This window comes from Physcomitrium patens, chromosome 10 (genome assembly GCF_059467195.1).
Source record: "Physcomitrium patens ecotype Gransden chromosome 10, ASM5946719v1, whole genome shotgun sequence".
Taxonomy (NCBI): Eukaryota; Viridiplantae; Streptophyta; class Bryopsida; order Funariales; family Funariaceae; genus Physcomitrium; species Physcomitrium patens.
This window is the reverse complement of record NC_143419.1, coordinates 3,232,867-3,257,293: the sequence shown is the minus strand read 5'-3', so window position 1 is coordinate 3,257,293 and position 24,427 is coordinate 3,232,867. Positions and strand designations below refer to the sequence as shown.

At 39.9% G+C, this 24,427-nt stretch overlaps 2 protein-coding genes across 11 annotated transcripts; both read left to right on the top strand.

Annotated features, from left to right (window-relative positions):
* Nucleotides 1-3,333: 3,333 nt before the first annotated feature.
* Nucleotides 3,334-8,668, top strand: LOC112287854 (uncharacterized). The gene is made up of 8 exons (XM_024531397.3): nucleotides 3,334-4,442; nucleotides 5,249-5,984; nucleotides 6,297-6,348; nucleotides 6,519-6,620; nucleotides 7,065-7,138; nucleotides 7,315-7,512; nucleotides 7,734-7,803; nucleotides 8,205-8,668. The coding sequence occupies exons 1-8, from the start codon at nucleotides 4,231-4,233 to the stop codon at nucleotides 8,213-8,215; spliced, it is 1,455 nt and encodes a 484-aa protein (XP_024387165.1). The 5' UTR covers nucleotides 3,334-4,230; the 3' UTR covers nucleotides 8,216-8,668.
* A 7,301-nt stretch (nucleotides 8,669-15,969) lies between these two features.
* LOC112287800 (uncharacterized) lies at nucleotides 15,970-23,876 on the top strand. Of its 10 annotated transcripts, none has more exons than XM_090253466.1 (9): nucleotides 15,970-16,742; nucleotides 17,047-17,171; nucleotides 20,692-20,902; nucleotides 21,066-21,156; nucleotides 21,289-21,541; nucleotides 21,766-22,535; nucleotides 22,642-22,854; nucleotides 23,002-23,172; nucleotides 23,325-23,876. In XM_090253466.1, the coding sequence occupies exons 3-9, from the start codon at nucleotides 20,847-20,849 to the stop codon at nucleotides 23,406-23,408; spliced, it is 1,638 nt and encodes a 545-aa protein (XP_090109592.1). In that variant the 5' UTR covers nucleotides 15,970-16,742; nucleotides 17,047-17,171; nucleotides 20,692-20,846; the 3' UTR covers nucleotides 23,409-23,876. The 10 variants fall into 10 exon arrangements, with proteins under 10 accessions (XP_090109592.1, XP_090109591.1, XP_024386994.1 ...); XM_090253462.1 differs by having other exon boundaries at nucleotides 15,985-16,742; nucleotides 21,289-21,586; XM_090253465.1 differs by lacking the exon at nucleotides 17,047-17,171.
* Nucleotides 23,877-24,427: the final 551 nt, after the last annotated feature.

Sequence of the window (24,427 nt, the reverse complement as noted above, 5' to 3'; positions counted from 1 at the left end):
TTTCTTCTAAAATTATAACACAAATTTTAAGTAATAGACAAATTAGATACTTTATATTTAAAATTACACTTTATTTTAATGAAGATTTGTTTTGTAATATTGTAAAGAATATATTATATATTGATGTACTAAAATAGATACTTCTTATCATTTGACATGAGGTACTAATATAATATTACTATTATATTGAGATAATCAATAGAAATCTCTAAAATATAAATAATACTAATAAGTTATTTGGAAAAATTACTATAGTCTTTTGTAGAGATTTTGGCAAATTCTTCTTGTTGTTGTTAAAAGCTTAAGAAAAGAAAATTTTTATGCTTCTTAAGAATGATTAAAGATTTGGTCTAATATTAAAATTTGCAAGTTGATAAAAAATATGCCTCTAGAAGGTATATTTGATGAAAATTGATTATTTACTAAAGATCTCTAGAAGATATATATTATACAAGATTATTGCTTTTGAGAGTTTTTTTATGAAATTATTTTTTTTTAAAACATATCTAAAAATAATTCCTATTTGCATATTTAAAATGAATCAAAAATTGTAGATCTATTGAAAAATATTGTGATCCTTCCAAAACATATGAAAGTAAATTCAATACCAAAAGATTTCATTTAAGTTGTTTATTTGGAATTGAATGAAGATGGAATACTTCAAGATGAATATTTCACTGAAAGGTCTATTTTATTTGTACAAAATTGTAATATTGATGATCTAAACAAATAAGCTATAGAAATATTTTTTGAAATTTTATATGTTTATTTTAACATAGATATAATAATTATAGAAGATTAAACCGATAATGGTAATTTTTATCCAACCAAGTATTTGAATAACTTAACTCCATTTAGATTTCTACCATTTAGCTTGGAGTTCAAGATTAAATGTCTTATTATGTTATTGCAAAATATTGCTTTACATCAAAGACTTTGCAATAGATCATGCTTGATTGTTATGTAGGTAATTAATCAAATTATAGATAAAAAATATTGATTTGGATTCTAAAAAGAACATATAGTTTTTCTTCTAAGGATCACATTATGTCCATTATCTACAAAAATTTTATTCAAGTTGCAGCAAAGGCAATTTTCAATAAAGGTAGAATTTGCAATGATCATTAATAAATCTTAAAGACAATCATTGAAGAATGTAAGAATAGATATTAGGACCTCCATGTTTGAGCATAGATAGTTGTATGTTGTGCTTTCACAATTTATTTCTTTGAATATAATCAAGTTCATATATCTTAAAAATAATGAAGATAAAAATGCCACCATAAATGTAATTTATCCTAAAGTTCTTTTAACTTGGCTATTTTAGTTGTTCTAATAAATAAAAATTATGTTTGCTAATTATAATAAAAAAAATATAAATAATTTCTTTATTATGTATTATTTATTTATTTATACATTTATTTTCTTATTCAATATTTCTTTAAGAGTAGTCGATTTTTAACTAAGCAGCTAAAAATTAAAGTTTTATACATTTCTTATAAAATTATGCTTCAATTTCATTTCTATCTTTAATTTGATAGTAAAGACTTAAATATCAATAAAAATACATCAGAAACTATAATAAAATTTCATGATAAAATAATAAATAAAAAAAAATATGTTTAAGTTTAAAAATATGTATATAATAAGTTTTAGTTATGAATTAATATTTCTTTATTATTTGAGTGTCTTTTATATTTCAGAAAAAACTTCAAGAGCATCCTATCAAAAAAAAAAAAAAAAAAATGATCATTTTGAATCAATGAATTCATTGAATATTCTTATTAATTTTTAATTTAGCCAATTTTTTTAGATTAAAGATTGATTAATTAGGAAAAAAATTGTGCAATGGCAAGATAGCTATAAAGCACCTCTTAAAAATATTTGATGTAAAGTTATGTTCAAAGGTTGCAAATCTTTTGTAAATAAAAATTTTAATCTATCTATTTGTCTATATATATATATATATACACACATATTTTTTTATTGAGTACAAACAAATGAAATCTATAAATTTAATATTTAATATATAAATATATATATATATAGTTATATATATAATAAAAAATAATCCTTATAAAATAAATATTTAATTTTTATAATAGCTATATATATCCAATAAAAACTTTATTAAAAAAAATCTTAAAGATTTATTGAGATTTTTCAAAAAAATAACACATATTAATTAATATTGTTTCTATTCCAAAACCTTTCTACAACATTATTCTTTAATTTGTAAAGATCCAACCTGAATCTAGACTATTTAAAAATATAATTAAACAACTTTGATTATTTACAAATGCATTTATCATGGACTAATTTTGCAAAAATCCCTTAAAATACTCTAAGATGAGTCAAATCGCCTTAACATACTCATATTTTATTTTTATTATGTTTATAATATATTTTTTTATTTCCTCAAAGTATTTTTAAGTATCTAAATTATGTTTTCCCATACAAAAACATTTAAAACAATCAAATGTACACTCCATTGTAATAGAAAGATTTCTAAACACTTATGTAAGTTTCAATGTTTCTCAAATTTTTATTAAATTCTCAAAATAAAACTAATTAATAACTAAATATTCTATAGTAAATAAATACATATACATATACATATATTAGAACTTCTCAATTTCAAAAATTTAACCACTACTTTTAATAATGAAGCTAAGATTGATATAAAAAAAACATAAAGCAAATATAAATTCTAACATTATGAAAAGTAGAAAACATAAATTCATTGCACTAACAATCACTTGTAAACAGTAATAGTTTAAGAATTTTCTTGCTCAATGGGTTTTTGTCTTGATTTAATGCATGATTAATTATTATAAAGTATAATTCTACAACAAATTAGAAATACTTTGAAAAAACAAAGTTAAATATATCACAATGGTATGACTTTTAAATGGTGAACATTTTTTATAAATGTATTCTAATATTCAACAATAAAAAAGAATGACTAAAATGATCTTGACACCATTCTCTCGCTCTCTCTTTCTTCGTTTATATCTACATTTTGTTCAATAAAATCTTCAATAAAAGGAGATTACGAGACCCATCCAACTAAAGAGCTCATTCCCGGGCCAGAAAAGGCGGGAAATGACTCCACTAAGTTCAAGATTCTCCGCGGCACAATTTGGCCCAAACAGGTGTTCGTGCCTTATTTCCGTCCCGCGCGGAATTCCGCCTTCCTGGTGGTCTGAAACACCCCACGCCACGACGGATTTCACTCAGAACAGGCCCTGCTCGCAATCCTCGGGCAGGGCCAGGAGCAGGTGAGAAACAATTTCGAACGAAAGAGTCGTTGGCCAATCTTGTTGCGAGATGGCTGCGGAAGTACACTCACTCGCTTGCTCACTTACTTACACACGACGACGACGACGATGAAGGTGGGCTATGGTGGCCTTGAATGATCACTCACTCACTCACTTACTCATTCCATAATCAGCTTCACCATGGCATTGAAGAAGGCTCACTCATAGCCAGCCCTACACTCCCCTTCGGTTACCTACACTGGCGCTGCGTTCTGAACTCTACACATTCGTCGTTTCTTTTTTTCTTTTTTTCTTTTTTATTTTTTTGCTCTTTAGGGTTTGCGAGTTGCAGGAGGTTTGTTACAGGTGTTGTGTGAGTTGATGATCGAGGGGAAGCGTACGAGGACGGGTTTTGGTGAAAGTTAGTGGAGACCATGACGACTGCGTTGGTGGTGTTGTGGAGTTATGAGAAGCGGGCGGGAGCACAGGAAGCAGGGGAGTGGATTTTGTATGGAGAGAGGCGAGGGTGTGGAGAGAGGCGAGGGTGAGGATAGAGTAGAGGAGTTGCTTAGAGACTTGTCAACTCATCCACACGTTGCTTATATGTGTTTGAAGGCGGAGAGTTCAGTTAGAGGAATTTGAAGCAGGTTCGGAGCGACTTGCAGAAATGGAAATGATCCTTGAGAGCAGAGTTTAGTGGTCGTTGGTGTTTGCTCAGCAGTTGTAGGAGGGGGCAGAGCTACGGTTGAAGGTGCTTGCCCTAGGATTATGTTGGTGGATGTGAGGAGGCGTTTCAGATTTTAGGAATTTCCTGCGGGAGTTGCTGTGCTGCCTCGTGGATGACCGCACTGGTTTGTGAGGGGAGGTGGTGGTTCAAAGTTCGTGAAATTGTGTGAATTAAGTACAGAGTATGGTTTTAGGTGTCCGAGTGAGACATCGAAATACATCAAGTGACACTTGTATGTAGGCGATGGAGGAAGAGAAGGCTGCGGCATATTACAATGAGCTGCTTAGCAAGGGGAGAAATGCTGCTATGTTTAAGCAAGGGCTAGGGTTTGGGAGCAGCTCAAGCAATGCCCCTGCAGCGAAATATGGAATGATCAATTTCGTTGGCGCGGGCAAGGCAGCGGAGACACGCAAGGAGCAGGAAGAGTCTCTTTCTTTCTCCAAACCAGCAGACAGGCAAGTCATTGAATTTCTTCTGAGGCTTGACCTCAACTGTTGTCTTTTTATACGATACTCACGTTTTCATTTTATATAGATACATTAAGCTTAATTTTTTATTAATTTTTTTATTTCAGGTCAAAACTTTTAATTAAATTCTGAAGTTAAGTTGATGTTGGTAGTTTAGATCAAGTTTATTCATAGTTTTATTTCACACCAACGGAGAGAGAAATAGGACTTGTGCTCTATCAAGGGAGTGGCTGAGCAAATATCCAGTTTTAACTTTTCTAGCAGATGAATGAGGGGCTTTACCACTCTGGTTCTCGAGAAGAGATAGGAAGTACGGAAATTTTGCATTCACTTGCTTAAGGGGATTTGCCTTGTTTTAATCCTTTTCTTATTCTTTCGTGATACATTTTCTTTCATATTTAAGTTCAAACATAGAACGCACGGATAGCCATGGTTGCATAATGAATATGAAACTCAATTTTTACTTGGATTGGTAACGGTCGTTTTCCTTAATTTACCTTGTTTTTTTTGAGACCAGTACACAATTTACAGCTATGTACATTCTGATATTGAGACATTATAATCAAATCGGTTTCACAACATATTCTGTTGAAGTCTAAGAATTGAGCTAAATGGCTTAATCGATAGAGACGGGGCAAAACTCATCGATATGTTCTTTACCATCATCAAAGTGTGCATACTCTTGAGGAATTCTTTCAAGTGGCTTTTCAAAACATGTTTCGCTTATGTGTCTTAACATCACTCATCGAATTAATCCCTGTCCTTCATTGAAATTTTATTTCCTATCTTCCCAGGGATGATGATAGTCGTTCTCGTGAGATTTTGAAAAGAGGCCCAGAAGATGGCAGGAGTGAATCAAAGAGGAGCTCAGAGGAGAGGGAAAAAATGGAACTTAAGAAGAACAAATGCAGATCTATAAGCCGTTCCATGGAAAGGCGAGACAGACATCGGAGTACAAGTATAGAACGTAGAAGAAGCCCTTCAAAGGATAGGCTGCACAGTCGACGGGACCGCAGTGGTAGTAGGATTAGAAGACATAGAGAAAATTTGAGAAATCCTCGGAGGGAGAGAAGTCGACGGGATCGTAGTGGAAGCAGGCAGCGTTCAAGAAGCCGGTCTAGAGAAAGAAGCCAAAGGCACTACAGAGATCGATCAAGAAGCCGGTCCAGGGACAGAAGTGAAAGGTACCATAGAGACAGGAAGAGTCGATCACGGAGTACCTCCAAAGGAAGTGGTCATAGAAGACGAGATGTACCAAGAAATAGGTCAAGAGAAAGAAGTCGACATGACTACATACACAGTAAAGGCCGGTCGAAAAGTAGATCATCTGAAAGAAGGGCTAGGGACCGAAGTCGGGATGATGACAGAAAAGACCAACATAGATCGGATTACAGACAAGAAGACAGTCGTTTGAGTCCTAACAGAAGACTGCGGCGAAGTCGATCAAATGAAGAAAGACGGAAAGGAATTAGCAAACGAGTTGAACGGGACCAAGACTGGGCAAAACTGATTCCAGACTATGATTCTCTAGTGTGTATCTCCTCTCACTTATCAAACTCCCTCAATATGCAAAAAAATACAATTGTGTACGCTATGGACTTAGCTATCCTGCGTAAAGTCTTTTTTGTCACTTTTTCTTTATAGAATGTCGTTCATCACATACGATTCTTTGTTTGCTCATGTAGTATATCATTTTTAGGCAGAATTGGAGGAAATAATCTGATTGATCAACATTCCTCAAAACTCGTGATCCTGCTTTGAAGTTACATGCTTCAGCATCCCTGCTGTGGGCAATAGTCAGGCTGTATTCCTTAAATTAAACGAGCTTTTCTTAATGTGCAGACACCGGCAGAGAAAGTGAAAGCTAAGATGAAATTGCAACTGTCTCAAACAGGTGTGTCTGGTACTGACAGCTTGAACAGTTGGTCTTTTCATGGTTTAGATAACCGATTCTGTACTTGCGACTAGTACAATTTAAACTGCCTCACTTTTATCACGTGAAACATGCTTACAAAATTGCTAAGGCAAATGTTTTGGTGGTCTTGATTGTTTGTTTCACTTCAGTTATCAAGGATTCGAGCAAAGGCGTGACAGAAGAGTGGGAGCGCTTTGATTTTAACAAAGATGCCCCTTTGGATGGTGACGCCAAGCAAGATTATTTTGGTGGTAGGAACCTTTCACAAGTTTCCATAAAGAGCTACTATCACACAACTTTGTAATCTTTTTGGTTTGCTTTGACATCTTCCGTAATTACGTTTTCCTCCTGTCTAGTCTTCTACTCTTCTTCTTCTTCTTCTTCTTCTTTTTTTCTTTTTTTTTTCTTTTTTTTTGGATGCGGTTATTTATACCTGTCAATTTCATGCGCCAGTATAATGGCAGTCTACCATGTTCTCTATTATCTAGGTCAATTGTTGCTTTGGCCGTAGCAATGGAGACTGATTTCGCACATGATTTTTGTCCAATGTGTATCGGTTGGTTGAAATTCCATGGGGATTTCTGGTGTTCTTAATGAAGTTGTTCATTAATATATTTAGGGTATTTTTATACATTTGCATTAGTTTCGTGTAAAACCTGTATTTACTTGTGCTGAGAATTTGTTATGGATGGCAGATGGCACTGGAGCAGCAAACGACACTGCCCAGCTCGATAATCTTGGAGCTTCTCATTTGGTCTTTACCGAGCAGGTAATTTGCCGAACTCAATCTAGTTCTTTAGATAGTTTGTAATCAGGAAATGCACTTGTTTACATGACAATGTTGTATTTGGAGGACTGAAAGCGTTGCAATCGTACCTAGTGTTCTTAGATATCTGTGTCTTTACTAAGACTCATCTTGTACCTTACACGGCTCAACTTTTGCAGGCTAGAAGGGAAGCTCAATTACAAGCTGCTCATGAAGCAGCAATCTTTGGTGCTCCTGTGGTGGAAGATAAAGGTACCAAGCGACGATCTACGTGGAGAGTTCGGGAGGACACTGGTCCTAGTAAAGGTTACAGTGGTGTTGATGACGATACTCATGATAACGCATCAACTAAAGTGTATGGGGTGGTCAGTGAACAGGTGCAGTGAATCGTTCTGTACATGTTATTTCTACTGTGTTGAACTTCCTAGTATGCTTTATATCTTGAGGTTGAGATTAATGTTCTATGAGTTTATTAATGTCCCTCATATGTGGTTTACAAAATTTCTTCTTGCGAAAGATTAATTTTATCAAATGGCTATGCATGTAGCTTAGAATATTGAAAAAAAATAGTTAGATTCATGATGCAAAACCCTTGCAGATTATTGCCCTTCAAACAGGGTCTTCTTGGCAAGACAGAATCAAGAAGATGCGGGCTGCTCAAGCACAAGGTACATCTTCTGCAATTTGTTGGGTATGACAATGGTCAGTCTTAATAGAAGGGTGAAGTTTGGCGACACAAGTTATTACTCATGGTCAGATATCTTGTTCATTTTTTTCCGAATCTATTGTTAACTGCGATGGATTGAGCACTTGCTGAGATGGCCTTGCTGAAGTGATGGTAATTCCTAAATTTTCTTGATAGAAAAGTTATGTTCTAGACCGTCTGCTATTTTCTCTGGAATTCTCTAGAATCACACATGACGTGGTTCTTTCTCCAATAGTTTCATTAGTTGGCTGTAGTTGTAAGAAATGTGCAAGAAATAAGCATTAGTTATGTTGGATATTGTTAAGACATAGTGTCACTTTGATCTTATTGGGTGGTTGTACGGTATTTACTTTCTTATTCCAGGTGAGAGTTGAGAAGTTGGAGCAAGAGTAGAATGCTTACCGTGTGTGCTTGAATGCACTTGGGAATAACTGGTGATGGTGATGTTGTACTTCGCGATCCCCGAGAAGGATAAGAGGACCCTCAACATGGACTTGGCTTTTGATAACCAAGTTGACTTGCTACTCAATGTGAGATCTGAAAGATGTTACAGTTTCATGTATGGAACGAACCAGCAGCAGGTTCTTTGATTCATTGATGTTGCAAGTATGAAGTGAAATTTAGAGATGCAGTTAGGAACTTCTCACGGATCGGTGAGCTCACCTTAACGGCATCTTAATGCCTAGGCCATTCAAGCTTATGGTCAAATGCGGAGGCTTATGCTATGATAAGCAGCATGAAATCTTTGGGTGTGTTATCAAATGTTCAAAAGCTGTACAGATGCTTCGATGAATCTCATGAATATATTAAGTGAATTTTCGATAGCATTCTGAGATATGAGCGGCACTACGTGATTTCACTTTTTTCCCACTTCCTTACGAAAGTCAAAGAAAACGAATTTATTCATCTACCGTACCAACAAGCATCTTGAAGTTGTATAAAGGGATGCCATCTTTCCTCGACCACTCTTCCTGGCGAAATCTAAGCAAGAATTGTATCGGAGGCGCTGCTGAAATTTTGTAACGCAACAAGAGGGCCAATTGTCTACTTGATGGCAAAAGTGGGTGTAAATTCTCTTCGTACACTCTTATGCTGAGATTACTCGCAATACTTGGTGTGATTTGTTTTCGTACCCCCGAAAAGCTGCACGATGGGATTGACACTCAAGTTGGGAATTGCCATGGGGCTTCGTGGGTGTTACAGGGCTTAAACGGTCTGTTAAGCAGTGGAAGATCAGTGTGCAGCTGGTTGGAATTCATGATTCTAATATTCCGCCGCAGTGTCGAGGGAATCCGATCATATCCGATTGTCACTGATCATTGTTTCCATTGGATGTGAACCATCCTCACATGCCGAGGATGCCACAGTGAAGTCGTCCATCACTCCGATACTCTCCATCCCAATCCACCTCAGCTTCAGTTGTAGCAATATAAATCCAAAATGTGCACAAAAGACAACCATTTCTTTCATATTCCGTTTTTCATTTGTGAACATAATTGGATTTTTTGCTAATTTTGGTTCCAGCTTGCGGCACAACAACCCAAGTGGTCTAATCATGCAAGTGGTCAATGATAATTTCTATTGATAAATACAGCCTTTCTTTTGTGTAAGAAGTTTATTAAAAGAAAACTAATCAAATTGTCCTAATATGAAAAATCTTTTTAAATTGACCTACGAATACATGGCGTAAATACTTGAAGTTTAAATATAGGTTGATGTGTGGATGAATATGTAGCTGTAAAATGCAAGTGATAAAATTGGGTTCTTGCAGATAAACCTACTTTGCACGCTTCAGCATTCTACATGCGCAATTGTGGAATGTATCTTAAATTTATTAACAATAACAATCCGTATCACCGACAAATGCAATAGCAGTTAATCTGCGCAAAAGATGAATGAATTGGTGTTTCCTAATCATTATAAAATACTGTAAAAAGTGTATACATTTATGTACAAACTCATCAGGATAATTAAACTGCACTTCAGGCACTCTTTGTATATTATGATGGGATCCATATCAATCAAAGTGGCATGAAACTCAGTTAACTATATTCAGATTTCACTGACTTGTGAAGTGCTATTACTAAAAAGTTAATAAATAAATAAATTACTCGTTCAATGATGCTATTCCCATTGCAATGTTGTTACTTTTTTCCAATTTTAATGAAACTGAAATTAACAAAATTTGCACTGCCATTCTTTTGTTTAATAACGTCTAAAAAGAAGTTAATACTATTTCATGTTAAAATCAAACATCAATCACGTTTTAAATTTATTAAATCAACAAGGTTTTCAAAATATCTAGTCAAAATTTTAATTCTTAAGTATTTATTTATTTATTTATTTATTTATTTTTGAATGGATTGTTATAATATAATATGAGTTTTTTTAATTTTGGAATTTCAATTGATTCCTATTATGATCCAACAAGTATGTAGATGATATAGAAATCACACGTTTTCGAATATTCCCTTCTATTATAGAATATTCAAAACATACTTAGAAATTCACTTGTCCGAATGATTTCAAATGGCATCATCTAAACACAGAATGAAAAAAGGAAGAATGAAAGACCAACAAGTACCCAAACACCAATTCAAAGAGAAAAAGAAAAAAAAAAAAAAAAAAAAAAAAATTTACTCATCAGAGTATTTTTATGCATTTTTTGCAAGTAGTTAACAAACAGATTAGATTTCAACAACAAAGTCCCAAATGATGACATGGATTTGGACAGAGCAAAAAAAATTAAAAAAACAACGAAAAAAATAAATAAAAACCCAAATCAAGAATACGAGTTTAAGACTTGAAATGAATAGTTTTATATTTAATTTTAAAATTTTTCATAACAAAGTTTTGAAATAAAAAATGGTGCTCTACAAAGTAATTCATCCATCCGCAATACATGTTCATTCATCCATCCGCAATACATGTTCATTCATCCATCCTCCTCCTCCTTGTGACAAACTCCAGAGAGAGCGTGAACGACTGGAATCCCACGTGGCATTACCAGAAGGTGATTTTTTTACCCTTTGGTAATATATAGGTAAGCAAATTAATTAATTACCGGGCCCTCCTCATTTCTTACCCGTTGGGAAAGGGGGGTTCATCCACAGTTACATTCATCCATAAGACGAAGAATGGGTGGGGGAGGGTTGTGGGTATTGTACACACACTGGAATTGACTTGGTTGGTAGGCAGCATTTCACATTTACTTTTTCGCCCGGGTACTGCCCGGGTGGAGATGGGGACAACTAGTTTCTCCACTGGTACTACTTACTACTTGCTCGGAGGAGGAAGAGGCGGAAAGGGTAAATACGCCTCTCTCTCTCTCTCTCTCTCTACCCTGGTTAGACCCTGAACTAGACATACTTACCCTTCTGGAATGTATGTACACTATTCCAAATACGTATATATCATACGTATTTTCTGTATTGAATGTATGCTGCTGCTGGGCCTCCAGAACACAGAAAGGAAAAGGATCTACACAACCTGTTCTTCAGTGCTTTTTTCTCCTTGTCAGACTTTTTATTTTACTTCTTAATGTTGACTTCTTTTTTTCTTTTTCTTTTTCTTTTTCTTTTTTTTCCCCCTCCTGAAGGTTAGAGGAGTGGAATTCATACACCCCCACCTGTGTGCATTCCAGGAAAGAATGTCTTCCCAGTTTCAGCAGAGATGGGGTGCATTCACGGAATTGTCTCCTTCTCCATTGACTGAACCTTCTGTTAATTTTGTATTTTGTATTTTTATTTGTTTATTTATTATAGATATTCTATGCCCTTTTGCCATGCAGAGCTTGGAGGGGGGATCAGCTGCAAGTCCCCTGGTTACACAGAGACATCCATCCCTTTGGTTCTGGTATGGAATATGGCATCCAGGAAGGAACAAGTTGCATCCCTCCCTCATGCTCTCAGAGTTCCATGCTCATCACAGTGTGATGGTGGGGTGCCAGCTAATTCGGGATCCTGGATTTGGGATGTGGAAGCATGTGAGTGAGGATGGTGCTTAAGAACATTCCACATTCCCAACTTGAGTCTGCCCAACCCAAAAAGAAAGAACAAATTATAAAATTATAAAATTACATATGAAATGAAGAAATTAGGGGAGTATGTGTTGGCAAATGAGGTGGACAGATTGAATTGGTGGAAGAGTGTTGAACTGGGAAGTAAAGGGGAGGTTCATGGGAGTGATCAGTATGCCACGTAAGCCAGCCAGGTCATCATCAGCACACTGTGCTTTTTGTAGAGGGATAAGTTCCATTCATTCATTCACTCACTCATTCATTCATTTTTGTGTTCAATCATTTGTACCTGAGCATCCAATTTTTGAACATGTTACGGTGTGCTCCCTTGGCCAACCTTATCATTTGACTCCCCAGAACACCAAATCAATCAATAAACAAATAAATAAATGAACCCTGGTGATCTGAAGTCAATGCCTTGCCCATGCACATGAAAATATGACTCTGAAAACTATATCCCCCTATTTTATCAAAACAAACTCAATAAGAGGGGGAAAAGGAAAAGGAAAACAAGCAAGATTTGGTATATTTAGACAATGCAGATTGGATTGTGAAACACAAATCACACTCACACACATATATACACCTAGATGTAAACAACTAGAAAGTAAGGTGGCATAAAACAAAAGGAACCAAGCTGGCAAGTACTTGATTAGCATGAGGAGTTCTCTTTTTAAAACAAAGTGCTAATAAAAGCCCAATCGAAAAAGTGATGAGGAGGGGGAGCTTCATTGCTTAACCTTTGCTCCACCAATCCCCCCCCCCTCCCCACAACTCCATTTGTCTTAACCACAAAAGTTAGGTCCGAGAAAGAAATCAGAAAGAAGCGGGAAAGAGAGAAGTAAGAAAGAAAAAGAAACGTAGCCGTAGAAGAAGGTGATACATTAAGGGAAAAGGAAGAATAGTCAGCGTATTTCTTTTTCTTTTTTGATCCACTCCCTTTTAGCGCCCGCCTCCAGGAATGGAGGGCTGACGCAGGGAATCGCTTAAGGAACCAAGGTCCTGTTCTCGTCTTCGTGGCCAGAAGACGCCGCATCATGAAGCGCGCAGGAGGAGGAGGAGGACGAGGAGCAGCACAGTCAAGCTCTGTGCCTGTCCAACGCTCGCCGCTCGCAGCCTGGAGGCAGAGAGGCGCCGCAAACAGGGAGAAGCAGAAGGAGGGAGGAAAAGGGGAAGTGAAGCGAAGGGGAAGGGCTGCCTGCTGGCTGGCCCTTCAGACATGGCATCATCAATTCACCCACGACACGCAATCTTCGACTTTAATCCATCCACTTCCTTCTCAGACAGCAAGAACAACCCCGAGAACAATATCAGCCCCGGGAGATTTGCCGTTGCATCTTTAGAACGCCGGCTGTCGCTTCTGGAGGACCTTCATGATTGGTCTCCTCCATATTTAGCCTGCTCCGTTCGGCGTGATGCTTGCCGAACACCTCAACTCTGTACCTTCGAGACCCTATTTCACGACGCTCCGGATCTGTGCGACTTCCTCGCTCCGTCTTTCCAACTTCGGTCCCGCCGGCGTCCCCCCCCCCCCTCCACACTCCAATCGGGAACCCCCGCGCAGTCCTTGAAATATCCGCAAATCGCTTCGCCATTTTGGTAGGGTTTTGTGTGTGTGTGTGTGGATGATGTGGGTGGACGCGCTCTTTGCTTTGTTCCATGTCATCAACTGGTCAACATTTTTTTTGCTTCCTGAGCAATTTATATTATTCCTCTCTTATTCCTTGTCGGTTATATATAAATTAATAGTAGTCAGCTTGGCGCATGTTTTGGACTTATTCAAATTAATACAGACGGATCAACTTGGTTGGACTATTGTTCAACAAGTTGTTAGTTTCACTTGTTGACCGTACATGCTCGTGCCTGTTGAATTGGCACTTTGATTTTGAGTTTTCTTTTTTAAGTAGATGGGTGGTATGTAACTGGAACAAAGACAAAATATTAACAAGATATCAAGATTTGATGATGGCATTGTAAAACCATTCGCCACCTCTTTCTTTCCCCATTGTTTATTTATTCATTTAATTTACTTTTAAATTCTCATAAACCTCTGTTTACATTGGAAAGTTATAAACTAAATAATTGGTGGGTTCCATGAGTTTATAGCAGCATAGTGTTTAAGTTTTACTCTAGTCTGAAAAATTCCCCTAACAATGAACATAACACTATACATACATGTAAAAGTGTTTTTTTTTTTTTTTTTTTTTTTTTTTTTTTCTCTCTCTCTCTCTCTCTCTCTCTCTCTATATATATTATATATTATGTTATTTGTGTGGCTAATTCAATAATGATGAGATGGAAATTTACAAGCAGTTGACTCAAGTTCATATTAACTCAGGGATGCTAAGGTGATTTTATCATTGTAAAATTCAACAATGTGGTTACCATTGGGTTCTGATGGAAGGTGCCCAAAATCAAGTATGCATGTTTTATGCATGTCTCCGATAAGACAAATATGATCACTACAATAATAGTAGATGGAAGAAGTTTTGAGTAAAATAAAACAAAAATAATATAGACCTATGCAATCTTTAAAGCTATATATTGGATGCAGTGGTAATGCAGTGTGTGTGGTTAGTGCATCCTTCTTCTGGGTTGACCAGTGGTGTATGATGACAGCCCTTTTTTTTGTTGTTTGAGGGCTTTACGGCTAAAAAAATAGAAATTCAGGACAACATATGGGTGTTTTCATTTGCTATTAAAAAGGGAGTGATAAGCTTTCAGAACACATGGGCTTGCTTGCAAGCTTGCCAAGTGAGCAGACAGTGACAGGATGACCCACACCCCTCCTGTTTCTAGTTTAAGAACACAAATTCAGTGGCCGAGAAGAGATTTCAACCCTTTGTGAACTTTCCCCTTCAGTTGTGTCCTTCCATCAGGGAAAGAATAACACACACAAGAAAAAGTTATTTGTATATATATTACATTACCACTGTAGCTACAACACCCTGAGGAGCAAAACCCATGTTTTCTTTTGTGGGGGGGATGTAGAGTCCGTTTATTTTTGACTCAGGTACTGCTGCTGCCTGTGTGGCAACATGACAGTGCCCCATGATGGAAGGAATATACCATTTGTGCAACACAAGAGAATGGATGAACATGCTGCTGTACAGATGCACGGAATGAGGGTTGGATGTATGGGGAGGTGGGAGAAGCACGATGGCCTTTCTCTCATGGTCCCCATTCATTGATGATGGCATCATGAAGTATGTTCAGTGTGGTATGTGTGTTTTCCTCACTCTCTCTAGTTCCTCTTTCTTCTTCTCCTCCTGGTCCCTCATTTTCCACTACTACACTGTCTGGCCCACTTCCACCAATCCCAAGCTCAACTGGTGCATGCTGGTTGCAGCAGCCTCCAGAGTGTGAATTCTGTTGGGTGCTCAAAAAGTGTTTGTTTAGCTCCTTAGTGCCTGTTTCCAAGCACCCATGTGGACCTCATTCATGTGAAAAAGACACACAATTTTTTTAAACACATAACATACAAAATCCCACAAATTCATCCCACCACCACTTTCTGAATAGCCTTCACCTAGTGTGAACATACACATTATCTATCTATCTATCTATCTATCTATCTATATATATTTTGAAGTTTTTTGTATGCATGAGGCATCATTAAGGGAAGATCGACATTCCTTTTACAATTCTTATTTCTCCTCGTTTTCTGCTTACCTGGGGATGTGAAGTAGTATGATTTCTTCGAGAGGAAAGTGGCCGCAGGAGAGGGTGCGTTGGAAAGTCAAGGAATAAGAGGATTGAGATGCATGGCAGTGGGGCTCTTCATCCGCCCCAATTGTGCACCAAATTACGCAGGAGGGGGGGCTGCGTAGGCCGGAGGCACACTGCAGATTCTAGGAGGGACGGGGGGATTCAGAAATCGGGGAAGTTAGCCGAGGTGGTGGATGAGGCACCACACGTAGGTGGCAGGCAGGCAGGCAGTGCAACCGGGTCTCGCCCCTCGTCAGTGGAATGCACAGAGCCGCCCTTTTCTCTAGCCGCTTTGTTCTCTCGAGGATCCGGACGCTCATGCGAGACTTGTGACTCCCCGACACCGGGTAGATCGATTCCCGTTATATTCTCTCTCTCCCCCCCCTTCCTAAACCTCTCCTAGCCACTCCTTGATCGCAGCCCCTCTTCTCCATTTCATCAGACTCTCGTCTAGCACTAGCCCTTCCTGGGTCTTCAATCCAGACATGGTTATTTTCACCCCCTTCCCCTTTTCTACAACTCGATCCCCTTCTGACAACCATTTGAGCCCGCCATCACCGTCTCGTAGTGTCTGTCCTGCTGCCTGCGCGGTGACTGCGTCGGAGGTCTCTCAGATTCCTGTGTAGGAGTTGCGTCACCGTGCTCTCTCTTTGAAGGTTGTCATTACGTTGATTGCAGTGGGTCAGCAGGTTAGACTGTGAACGCTCTGGATACTTAAATACATGAATTTGGGATTTTGACGAGTTTGGGTAGTATGTAGGCCGATGGATAATCTCATCTAAGGCTGTTAAAGAGTTTAAAGATCTTTCTATGTTGTGCTCGCTCTCTTACTGTCTGTCCGTCTCACACATTCACTCACTCACTCACTCACTCACTCACTCATAGAAAATACTTGGGCTCCCTCTCTTTCTGTCTTACATATATATATACACCCACTCTCGGTCGAGCGGAGACGTATTCTCGATAACTGGGTCCTCAAGTGTGTCAAGGTTTGTTGTCAGTTTTGATCGGCATTTATAAGCCCGCTCCGCGCGCGGGGTACGATATTGGAAAACAGTGTGAATGGTTCAATGCACTTAAAGGAGCAGATACTGAGTGCATTGACTGGAACTGTGCACAACTGTGCCCTCGAACTGGCCACAAGTTTCGACTCCACAGGACGGCTGTCTGTGAAGGTAACGTCAACGATAGCCCCAGTTTCACTAACCTTCTTCAAAACCCAGATTACATGTGTCCACAACGACGTTGTCAAGAATCCGCTGGTGGAAATCTGCGAAGGTCTTCCCGGGTTCCCCCCCAGGAAATGGTTTAACCTTTCTCATGTCAAAATCATCCTGCGGTCATGCTTCGATGTAGATGCAGCACTGTCCTTTGCATTTGGTGATCTTTAATATGATGCTTGACAATGTTGAAAACCTTCTCCGCCATATGCTTCCCGACGGTGTATTGCAGATGCATTGATAGTCCTTGTAACTGCAGAACCTCTATCCGATGAGAACCCCCAGCAAGTCTTTTTGAAGACCTTCAGGCTCTCCAAGAATTTAAAACTATGAGAAACTTTGAATCGCGAATGTCAAAGACTCCGATTACTTTTGAATCTTGAGGTGATGACGGCTGCCACTGGCTGTCACTTCATGGAACCCCTCTCCCTGTAGTTCTTATACGTATATATATATTTGTATACACATGGGGTTGGTTCGATTTGGTTGAATATTTCAATTCAGTATGTTCAGAAATGATCAGATGGGACGTGTCGATAACTCCTCCGAGGACAAGAAACTGACAAATTATCAGTTCTTCACGTCCACGTATCTACAACCCTCGAGATTACGGTCCTGAATGCCAGCTCAAGAGTATTGGATTGGCACCACCCTGCTTCGTACCTAGTACAACGCACCAAATTCAATCCCTATAATGGCAATCCCAGTATAATATACCCCTGGCTCCTGAGGAATCCCCCAGCCCTGCATGCTTCATATGCCCTCAATATTCGTAAGACTCATAAAGCCAGCGTTCATGGGAATGGTAGCATAGTTACTTATGGCTGTAGAAAACTGTGAGCCTCATCACTACGAGTTGTACTCCGACGAGTGTACTGCTTTAAGGCTGCTGTTCATATGTGTGTGTACGTCGCAACACAAGCCTGCTCCAGTAAGGATGATGACGTCCCAGTACATCTATTCCTCCTCGAGATTCAAGAGTAATCAACTTCTGATTTGATAATGTTAATTACGATTGAATTTATATCTGTACTTAAGCTAGCATTAGGACATAATGTTATGCCCTGGGTAAGTCATATCGGAATTTTGTGCTAGATATTGCGGGCATCCAATCTTCGCCGAAGAGGGTTTGGGTTTCGTAGCCTTCTCCCGGAGTCTAGATTTCAAGTCCAGTGCTGGGGTCGTGTAACTTTGGTTTCAGTAAATAGAATGTCAATTTCCAGGGCGTGAAGGACAGGTGTGTGTGGACTGTCTTGTAGATCAAGGCTTTTGTACAGACGTTGCATGGGTTAGGTACTTCCAGTGTACTCTGAATATGGCTGGGTGTAGCTGCTCTGCCAACTTACTCATCATTACGCATGATCACCCGACCTCAGTAATGTAATTCTTCTCTTGTGTAATGTGCATGGAATATTGTAGTTTAGTTAGACGAAATCATATGCGAAAATACAAAAAAAAGAATATATAGGAAAAAAGAAAAGAATAGAAGGAAAAAACTCCTTGAATCCTTACGTCAACGTCCCCATGTAAAGCTGGTACGTCGACTAAAGCCTGGATGTGATACAGTTTTTTTTTTTTTTTTTTTTTTTTTTTTTTTCGGAACTGGAACCTTTGTAGGTGAGTTGGTTGCGATCCTCTTCGTCCTCTTTTCGTTTTTGTTATTCTATGACATTAGAATTTGTTTTGACACCTAGAATTCTCAGTTTATCATTGCGCTATAAAATTTGTTCCTTTAGCATGTGGGGTGACTTCTTCAGTTTGTAAGTCCGTGGTATTGCGTCCCCAGCTTCCCTTCCAATCCCAAATACCGAACTGATAAACAGCTCGGTTCATCATTTTCACATGTTTAGTGAGCGCAGAACCCTTTCCAGGTAAGTTCGTCCCATCGATGGACATGTAGCTCATGCAGCCATGCGGCAGGATCAGATGCCGCGTCATGTCTTGAGCAGTGGTTCTGGTCTAGCTTTAGTATTTCCCAGCGTTTTTCTGTGTGTCATTCCACGTCAATCATACTCATAGTTTGGATCGTCTGGGCTGACGATGACCTCAGGACGCGTTGCCCTTCGCCTGTGTAACGTATGAGTTTCCTCGGTCTGTCAGTCAGTATTTAGTCTGCTGGGTTTGCCGTAAGGCAATTTTTTGTAGCCTAATATCATGGCTGATCTTAGATGACAACGCGGCGCCGGTAATCTGTGAATGTTCCACAAAGTGACGTACTGAAGTTTGAGGTTTACGGTAATGCCGATATCCCGGTCAGCTTAGACGCTCAGGATTTTGCCGTGTGGAGTTGGCACGTCCATTGATCATCAAAGACGTTCTTCTCCCTGAGGTTGTAGTCGACGAAGTTTAGCTTAATTTCTTGGTTTCGAGATTGTTTCACAGCCGTCGGTCGCTAATCTTGCTAACTCGACTTTGGATCATACACAGACATCTGAAGCGTTGAACATAGATTCCTGGGTTCAATCGCTTCAGTTGACATATTCTGGCCGTTACCACTTACAGCAGAAGGCGGTGGTGGAGGCCGTCTGTGCGCTCCATTACACGCCTTGCAGACGTATAGGAGCATCTTGATGAGCCTGTCCTGCTCAAATCGTCAAAGCCTGAATGTGATGTCATTTTCGGCTCACATGATCCTTGGCTTCTTTTTAGCGACGGACTTTTGTAAAGTGGACTGAACTAGATGCGCTGCTCATTCCAGACTTTGAATTAGTGGTACTGTTCGCAAATATTTTCTTAGGTCCGACTTTAACCCGACCCTACACTCCCTTTTTGTTTGTTGTTTGGTGACGGATGCTTGCCCCTCATGATGCGAGTGTTTATATCTGCCGAGGCACAGTTTGATACCGGTTCTTCGCCCTCGAGGGATTTCAATCCAGTTACCAGGTTCTTCAAGAGTCATGCGAAACCTGCATTTGGAAGATGGGTTTAGTGAGAACCTGTTGGTGCATGCCAGATATCAAGTTTATGAGTTATGTCATCGCTACAGTTCGCCGTTTACCAAGTGTCTGTCTTCTCTTTTGTTTCTCAGTTCTTTCCGACCTAGAAAGCTTTGCCGATTTGGAATGTGGTCTTACGGAGGGGAGAGTGCATGCACCCTTTTCATCTCAGTGAAAGCTGCGCCTGTTCTGAAGTGTTCTTAAAGTACGAGTGCGAACGCTTTAGATCTGCTTATTCCTCCTCACTGTCTCGTCTGAGTTAGAGGGAGTTGTATTGGTCCAGGAATGAGATTTTTGGTTGAAAGTATTGACGTTCAATCCTTTCTGAGATATTAGGATTTTGAACAAGGGTTTAAAGCATTGCAGGCAGGTGATTGCATTTGTATTAACCGAGTAGTACAATTCGAGTTTGTGTGTCATTTCGCAGAATATTGGTGGTTGGGGTTCCATGATATTGTTCACTGCTTTGATGTTTTTATTTGTGTGATTGTGATTTTATCATGATCAAACGCAAACAAAAGTATTCTTCTGTTGCTGCTGTATCACGTTTTACTGTGGGTTGAAGAATGTTGCAGTCTAACAATGTGGTTCTCTAGAAGGACTGTCTAAGGCGACGGAATATTTCAGGCCTCTGTTGGGCTGTGTTTATTATTTCTTTTTTGTTTCTTCTTCTTCTTCTTCTTCTTCTTCTTTTACCTCATTCATATATATATATATATATATATATATATATGTGTATGGATTTGTGAATGATATGAATTCACAGTTTTAATCATAACCTTGGATGCTGGGGGATACTCTGAATGAAATAGTTTTCCCCTACAGCAGTTATTCACGAAGTTGCTTTGAGCAATACCCGATATTACCATGGCTCAAGCTTATTGAATCTTTCAAATTCCGCTTCCCTCGCACATGACTAAATCTAACATAATTTCTAAACTGCTGATTTTGTCCCATCGGTGTGTCAGGAAAGACTTCGACTCGTCAGCTGTAACTTCAGTTTCGAAATCCCAGCTTGGACAGAACTTCGTTTTATCTAGACGGAGGTCACCAGGACTGGTAACACGTCAAGAATTGGCATCGGCTCTTCAATTAGTACTATTGAACTTTCCGAGGACGTGCTATGGCGTCGCAATCCAATTCCGACATGTGGATGGGCGCTGCATCATCAGAAATCAGGTTCAGTTCATGATCACCCCTGCATTTCCTTCCAACAACCATTCTCATTACGAACAGGAGTTCTGCTGGTTTCTGTGATTGATAAAGACTCGGTTCGGAGTTAAATCACTTGGAATAAATCCATGAATGTGTTTTTTTTATTTTTTATTTTATTTTCCCATAGTTTGCCTTCGAATCCTGCGCTGGAGCTAGAGGAAGAGACCTCATGGAAGGTATCGACATCCTCTCAAAGCACATCCAACATTGAAGTCAAAGTAAGTTTCTCTGATAATGCCCACACACCCATGGTCTTCTGCCTTGAGCATGATTTGCACTTGTTTATGCGTTGGCTTCGATTACCAAATCAAGTTGATCCATCGATTGCTAATTTGCAGACTGGAGTGCAGGAAAATGTAGGAACACCAAGTTTCAGCAAGGGCGTGCTGGACGAGGAGTGGTACACGCCCGAGACCTCCTTAATGGAGCTCTCTTACTCATTACCATATGGGATATCCGATACTCGCACAGGCTTTGGAATGCTCGAGTCGTCGCTGAATTTTGACAGCAGCAGCAACCTCATGTCTAGCTTCCGCCCTGCTCCCTCAGCCTTGAGCATGGGCCTTGAGAGCAACCGCAGTCTGGAGGATCTCGTTTGCACTGGTCAGGGCTCGAGCAACGTTGGCCTCCTCTCAAGTCTTTCTCCAGGTCTTGTGGTCTTGTCCCATTTTTCAGCAATTGTACACTTGTGATATCCGTTTCTCAACACATACACCGCAGCATTTTATAAAATTCATCTCAACAATGGATGAGAACCATGGTACCTGCTCAACTTACAAGGTCCTCAAGTAGGGAATTGAAGGATATCCTGTTGGTTGTGATTGCAGGCGGTCAACTCGGCCGGAGCACCGTAATGGAAAGCTTCAGCTCAGGTCTGCCAACAAGCTTCAACCAAGGAATCATCAACGCTGGTGGAAGCATAACCAACATCACCAGTAGCAACATAAATAACGTCCGCTCTAACTTCCCCCTCATGGCCTCACCTTCGAACTTTTCCGATGCGTACCGCGCTCGATCAGTGAGCGAAGACAAGTCTGGGAAAGTTGTTGGCTCTGGCGGCCCACGGAATGAACTTGTGCCATATCACAGAAACAAGGGGGCGGAAACTCGGAGCCATGGTCAGGGTCAGCAAACTCTATTCTTGAAGCGCGCAGCTTCTCGCCGTTGTGCGGGGTCTAGTGGGACTGTCTCTCCAGTGAGCAAGTCACCCCCACGCGTGGTCACTAGTGCCTCCAACGATTCTTCTGTGGACACGCCGGATAAAGACAGCCCTCATCCGCGTAATGCTCACTTGCAGAGCGCATCTGGAAGATTAAATATCAACTCCGGATCGGATGATCCCAACGACATGGGATTAGATGGTGACGACTACGATGCCAAAGACGACGATGATTTGGATGAGAGTGGTGACGGCTCAGGGGGGCCCTACGAGGTGGAAGAAGGCGCAGGCAATGGAGCAGATCAAAGCATTGGAAAGGGAAACGGCAAAGGGAAACGAGGACTTCCTGCGAAAAACCTCATGGCTGAGCGCAGGCGCCGCAAAAAACTCAACGATCGCCTGTACACGCTACGGTCTGTAGTTCCTAAGATTACAAAGGTGCTTCCAAACTCTATCTTTGAACATGTTGCCCGCCTCGATTGCTGAATTGCACATCATGTATGTTGAGATGTCCACTTACGAATCAGTGGGGTGTGGAGTACAGATGGATAGAGCCTCCATATTGGGGGATGCGATTGAGTACCTAAAGGAGCTCCTGCAACGCATCAATGAAATCCATAACGAACTGGAAGCAGCAAAGCTGGAGCAGTCGCGGTCGATGCCGTCTAGCCCCACTCCACGATCCACCCAAGGTTATCCAGCTACAGTTAAAGAAGAATGCCCCGTCTTGCCGAATCCTGAATCCCAGCCTCCTCGAGTATGTTGTTTATAATTTCTCACCTTCTTGGAATTGCATCTCAGTACTTATTTCGCAATGCCAACGACGTTCTGAAATGTCTACACTTTGCACTGTTCTGAAGTTCTGGAATGCTGAACATAGTTTACTTTGCACATTGTTTCATAGGTGGAAGTGAGGAAAAGAGAAGGTCAGGCCCTCAACATTCATATGTTCTGTGCCCGCCGGCCTGGACTCCTCCTCTCTACTGTGAAGGCGCTGGACGCCCTTGGCTTGGATGTACAACAGGCTGTCATCAGCTGCTTCAATGGTTTCGCCCTTGACCTCTTCCGTGCAGAGGTAAGAGTCTTTCGCCTCAAGAATTCGATGTGATTGCAACTAATAGAGTTTGTGCGTTGACATGGGCGGGAAATGTACATCGGTTGTCTTATTTAGCTGTGTTAGGCCTCAAGCTGAAGATCACCTTGGGTGTGGGTTATTGCTGTGGGCAGGCCAAAGATGTGGACGTTGGACCAGAAGAAATAAAGGCCGTTCTGCTGCTCACTGCGGGATGTGATTTGCACTCTTTGCAGTAGATCCCACAATGCAGACGGACAAGTTGAATGAATTCTCTTCTTTTCTGCATGGGAAACAAAACACAAATTGATACGAGTGTGGTTTCAAAGTCTCTCCTCACCAGGCAGTGTTCTTCAATTTTCACCATACAAGCTAAAAAATTTGACGCTACCTAAATTCAGTGGTTTGAACCTGACATTGTTGTAGGCTGTACTCAGCTTTTTCTGTTTTTGTATAACTTAGTATACGGTAAAGGCCCACAGAGCAGAGAACGGTGGGACCTTCACGGTACTGCCACTAGACCAAGCCTTGAAAACGTTATGCAGGTGAAATGTTTCTGTACATCATCTTCAAGACTTGTGTGCTGTGTGTGCCTCTATGTGTTTGCCTATGTAACCAAGTTGTCCGTTGCTATCCAACACCTGCCAGGCTTGTCGGGTCTGTGTGAGGAGGCTGAATAAAGCGTGAAACCTTTCGTGTCGTAAAAATGGATTCAAAATCATTCTCAGAAGTCGTGTGTGCAGATACCACTACCCTGTTTGCGATAATTGCCCTAAACCCTTCACTGTTTTCTTCCGTTGTGATTCCTTGAAAACACAACATAATTCCTTGATTTCAGAGCTAGGAGATTTCCAGAAACGCCTGTGTTTATAACGAAGGAGTTAACGGCACAACCCGCAAATTAGGTCGTTGAGCCGTACAGTCCGTGCTAGAAAAATTCTGCTTATGCGGAGGAACAAACTGAAGTTTTCTTGGATCAGAGAAATATATGTACGCTGAGAGCATAGGCTTCCGAACTGAATTATCTTCAAACTCGATTGTCCGATCGATATCCCAACCATTCGAGAGTCTAAAGCATTCCGTCCAGAGCTAGAGCTGAAGACACTGCTGCTTCCTTCTCTTCTACTTTCCCCGCGACTGAAACAGAAACATAAATTGGGTCTTGGCAAAATTCTGATCAACACAACTGGGAGAACATTAGACGTCTGAGTGTAACGCTGCACCATTCCAGCATGTAGCGCTCGCACTCTAAAAAAAA

Coding starts and splice junctions, on each gene's coding strand:
- LOC112287800 (XM_090253461.1), top strand. CDS start 20,847: ATGGCGTCGCAATCCAATTCCGACATGTGGATGGGCGCTGCATCATCA. Junction 20,903..21,065: donor GCTGCATCATCAGAAATCAG/GTTCAGTTCATG, acceptor ATTTTCCCATAG/TTTGCCTTCGAATCCTGCGC. Junction 23,173..23,324: donor TTGACCTCTTCCGTGCAGAG/GTAAGAGTCTTT, acceptor TGCTGTGGGCAG/GCCAAAGATGTGGACGTTGG.
- LOC112287854 (XM_024531397.3), top strand. CDS start 4,231: ATGGAGGAAGAGAAGGCTGCGGCATATTACAATGAGCTGCTTAGCAAG. Junction 4,443..5,248: donor TTCTCCAAACCAGCAGACAG/GCAAGTCATTGA, acceptor CTATCTTCCCAG/GGATGATGATAGTCGTTCTC. Junction 6,349..6,518: donor ATTGCAACTGTCTCAAACAG/GTGTGTCTGGTA, acceptor GTTTCACTTCAG/TTATCAAGGATTCGAGCAAA.